Source organism: Myotis brandtii, unplaced genomic scaffold (assembly GCF_000412655.1).
Source record: "Myotis brandtii unplaced genomic scaffold, ASM41265v1 scaffold374, whole genome shotgun sequence".
NCBI lineage: Eukaryota > Metazoa > Chordata > Mammalia > Chiroptera > Vespertilionidae > Myotis > Myotis brandtii.
This window is the reverse complement of record NW_005364372.1, coordinates 842,698-847,340: the sequence shown is the minus strand read 5'-3', so window position 1 is coordinate 847,340 and position 4,643 is coordinate 842,698. Positions and strand designations below refer to the sequence as shown.

The 4,643-nt window shown below is 41.4% G+C and overlaps 1 protein-coding gene across 1 annotated transcript in view; it reads left to right on the top strand.

Moving 5' to 3' along the window:
• Nucleotides 1-1,980: 1,980 nt before the first annotated feature.
• The window catches only part of MALSU1 (mitochondrial assembly of ribosomal large subunit 1), a gene marked incomplete at its 5' end in the record, with an annotated part of 22,841 nt that continues 20,178 nt past the window's right edge, over nt 1,981-4,643 (top strand). The window contains one exon of the mRNA XM_014544628.1: nt 1,981-2,032. Within this exon, the coding sequence (XP_014400114.1) occupies nt 1,981-2,032 (52 nt within the window). The remainder of the gene's footprint in view (nt 2,033-4,643) is intronic.

Genomic DNA, 4,643 nt, shown 5'->3' with positions numbered 1-4,643 from the left:
TAATAATAATAATAATAATAATAATAATAATCTAATCAATGGTTGTGAATATTTTTGTGACAACCTGCCCTGCCCAGCTGTGTAAAGAAATGGTATCCATTGGCTTATCCCATGGACAGTTAGCGCTTTCTGTGTGTCAGGCATGTTGCTCCACAGATGGCCCAGCACTCGGTGCTGACGGTCTTGTGTGTGTGTGTGTGTCTGAGTTTCTATGCACTCCAGCGCATTTATTTGAAATGATATATTATGATTTTCCAAAGGAGACCCCTGGTTGTCCTACTACTTTCTCTATTTAAATGATATAGAAACTTGCCCTGGCCAGGTGGCTCAGTTGGTGCGAGTATCGTTCCATATAACAAAAGGTGACAGGTATGATTCCCGGTCAGAGCACATATCCAGGTTTCGGGTTCAATCCCCAGTCGGGGCGAGTACAGGAGGCAACGATCAATGTTTCTCTCTCATATCAATGTTTTTTTCTCTCTCTTTACCTTCCTCTCTCTCTAAAAATCAATGGAAACATATCCTCAGGTGAGGATTAAAAAAGAAAAAAGATACAAAAACTTGGTCAGTAAGGGTTTTACCTCCATTTGTAACTAAAACTATTTACCATGTCAGACATGACGTTTTTTTCCCTCTCTTCCCTGGAAAATAAAGTATGAAAAGAGACAAGATCCTGGAATTGTAATTATTTTTTAATTTGTTGTTTGCCTTTTGATTTCATTTGTAATTTTGGCACATAGAACGTTGTTTAATGTGGCCCATGGAGCAAGAGAATTTCATAAGCATTTTATACTTTTAAATGTATATATTTAAAATTTCACAGTGTGTGAAATTTCAATAAATTTAATATGTAAGTGTATGTAATCAGGCCAATCTAAAAGAAGAGGTTTTCCATAAACAATTGTTCTGGACTCCTAAAACAGTCAGTAGTATATTAAAAATGAAGGCAAGGGGCTAGTTCTAAATCCTAGATCAGCAAACTTCTTCGTAAAGGGCCAGATAGTAAATACTGTAGGTTTTGTGAGTCATACAGCTTCTGTCACAACTACTCAACTCTGCTACCACATACATAAATGAAAAACAAGTTTAAGCAAACACCTTCTTACAAAAGCAGGTGGGCCCTCGCCGGTTTGGCTCAGTGGATAGAGTGTTGGCCTGCGAACTGAAAGGTCCCAGGTTCGATTTCGGTCAAGGGCACATGCCTGGGTTGTGGGCTCGATCCCCAGTGAGGGGCTTGCAGGAGGCAGCCAATCAATGATTCTCTCTCATCATTGATGTTTCTATCTCTCTCTCCCTCTTCCTTCCTCTCTGAAATCAATAAAAATATATTTTTTTTAAAAAAAGCAGGTGGGAAGTCAAATACGCCCCACGGCCACCATTTGTTGACCCCTGTTCTAGACAAAAGAGACTAGAGAGACACAGCAACTGAAAGCAGCTTAAGAGTCTGGATCAGAGCCTGTGTGGAAAGTCAAAAGGCTATGAAATATATTCTTGGGACAACTAAGGGAAATTTAAGTGCATACATACTGGATGCCAGATGATCTTACGGAATTATTGTTAATTTTCTTAAGGAATGGTGAAGAATTTTACAAGGAGCTGGTGGAGATCAACATTTAGTCTTGTGCATTCACTTCATAGATGGCCTAGATGCCAAAAATTAAGCTATTTGTTCTGAAACCATCTCCAAAGTATAAAGAAATTGCAGAACATGAATTGATATTTCTCCTCATTTATGTGTTGGCTGCAGGTCTCTGTTCTCAGCCATGGGTTACTCTGCCCCTTGGGAGTCATTGGTAATATTAGGAGGCATTTTTGGTTGTCACTACCAGGGTGAGGTGCTCCTGACATCTAGTTGATAGAGGCTAAGAACGCTGCTAAACATCCTACAAACTACAGGACAGCACCCCACAACAAAGCACCCCATAGGATCTGGCCAAAACGTTAGAAACCCTGTCATGGATTAGTTGAAGAAACCCTTGACCTGATGTAAAGACAGAAGACTTGGATTCAAGTCCGGCCCTGCCACTTCAAGGTGAGTAACCTGGGCAAGTTGTTTGACCTTTCTTGAGCCTCGGTCGTCTCATCTGTAAAATGGGTATGTGGTCCCTCCTTGCTTATTTCACAGGGCTGCGACAGACCCCTCTGAGAGAATGAATGGGCATGAAAGGCCTCTGTATATGGCACTGTGGTATATACCACTACGTGAGGCCTGAGGACAGAAGCAGTGGAAAGATGCTTTGTCATCTTTATGACGATTAGGAGGCCAGGACATTAGTACCTACACAGAAAAGTATTACCAAGTTGCAGCAGAATCCCTTGGAGGTTAAAACACAGACTCCCGAGCCCCACCCCCAGAGTTTCTAATTCAGTGTTTGGGGGTGGGCCCCATAATTTGGGTTTCTCACCAGTTCCTGGTGATGCTGATAATGCTGCTCCCAACACAGAATTTTGAGAACTATGGTCTTGAGATCCAAACTTTCCTTCTATCAACAGAGGGTAGCAGAGAGCAGCAAATATGCAGTCCATCACCAAGGAAGCAAGTCAGAGGCTGGATGAAATCCTCATCAAACCCCCCAACATTTCAATCTAACAAATAGCAGAAGAGAGAGCTGAAATCATGAATTATTTAGATTTATACTCTCTGTGTGACCTTGGCGACTACTCATTTAACTTCTGCTGAATGGTTATCTATAAAATGGGGGAGTGACGATTAATGTTTGCTGAGAATTAGAACTTCCCATGAAAATTGAAATGTGTAGGTAATAAATTATTCTGGGAATTTCTTATTCTTAGGACTTTTAATAAATGTCTGCATTTTAAACACTTCTGACTCACTCATAAACATGATTGCCCTCATTGAATTTTCAATTGTTTAACAGTTTAGAGGCAGTACTCTCCCTCTCTCTTTTAAAGTCTACCAATAGACCATTAAGTAATCATACTTAGTGGCCTCTTTTTAAAAAATATTTTTTATTGGTTTCAGAGAGGAAGGGAGAGGGAGAGAGAGATAGAAACCTCAATGATGAGAGATAATTATTGATTGGCTGCCTCCTGCATGCCCCTCGCTGGAGATTGAGCCCACAACCCAGGTCTATGCCCCAACCGGGAATCAAACAGAGACCTCCTGGTTCATAGTTCAACCACTGAGCCACACCGGCCGGGCTAGAGGCAGTACTCTCAATGCATTCATTGCATCCGGAATGTATAATAATTCCAAAAGTTAGTGACAAGCTAAGGATAGATGAAAAGATAGTCATCCAGGGGTGACTACCTTCTGATGGGGCTCCTGGTTGGGGAAACATCCTTTAAGAATTTTTTTTAAACAATGGTCTCACAGCTGCTGGAACTGGTACCCTAAAAATTCAGAGGTCGGTTCCCAGGACTCACCTCTTGCAGACTGATCTTCATCCTTCAACCATCCTTGACTGAGCACCAGTATGGCCCAGGCTCTGGTCTGGAGAGGACACAAGCAATGAACAAGAGAAAAGGACTCTGCTTGGAGCTTGGGTTCCAGATGTTAGTGCAGTGAGAGCACCAACCTCTGGCCTGCAGCCCCATCCTGGCCGACCCCACTGACCTCAGCCTCATCAGCAGAAGCAATTCCTCTGCTATTTATAACCGAACCACCGTTCCTTTTGTCCTTGAAATTCTGGAATAAAATTTGCTTTGGAGAGCTTCCAGAGGCTTTGGGAGAATTTGGGTGCCTTAATGGTATTTCAGTACTAACCACTTTTAATTCTCTGTATAATTTTCCCATAGATATCATCATGTCACCTCACTAATCAAAATTTCTCTCATTTACAATGCAACTCTCACTGTAAATTGCATTGTACAGGTTTTAATGATGAAAATTAATTATTAAGACTAGCTTAGTGATTCCTTAATTTTAAGGTGTTTATTAGAATAAATTCCTTTAGTATATTTTTTATATTAAAAAAAGATTAACTGCTTATGAGAATGTGGCAGGAGGATTTTGTGGCTGTGGATAGTTTAAAATTTTTGTTTTTGGAATTAAGTAGAGGAGGTAGTTAGGACTTAAGCCAGGCATCTTCCCTTTAAGCACTGGAATTTCCTCATCTATAAAATGGAGGAAAGGAGAAGAAGAGGGAAACTAGACTGGAAGAACTCTAAAGTCTCTTTGAGTTCTAATGCTTGTGCAAAATGGGGAGGATACTACCCAATTTCCTTACAGTGATGTCGGGAGGATTGTGTCCTAAATTCACAGTTGGCAGTACAGTGTATGGGCCAGATCTGACTCTCTGCCTGTTCTTCTACGCTCTATGAGCAAAATTTGGCATATCTTTAATAATCTTTAATAATAAAAGCATAATATGCTAATTAGACCGAATGTCCTTCCGGACGAAGCCGGGACTGCGAGGGAAGCCCAGGTCCCGGGTGCCAGAGGGAAGCCAGTGCTGGTAACCAGGGGAAGGAAGACCTACTCTTGCACAAATTTCATGCATCAGGCCTCTAGTCTATATACACTGAGTGGCCAGATTATTATGACCACCCATTAGTACTTGGTTGGGCCACCTTTTTCCTTCAATACTGTGACGATTCTTCTTGGCATTGACTCCATGAGATGTTGAAAGGTGATGCGAGGAATCTGCCACCATGCCTGATGAATAGCACTGTCCAGTTCT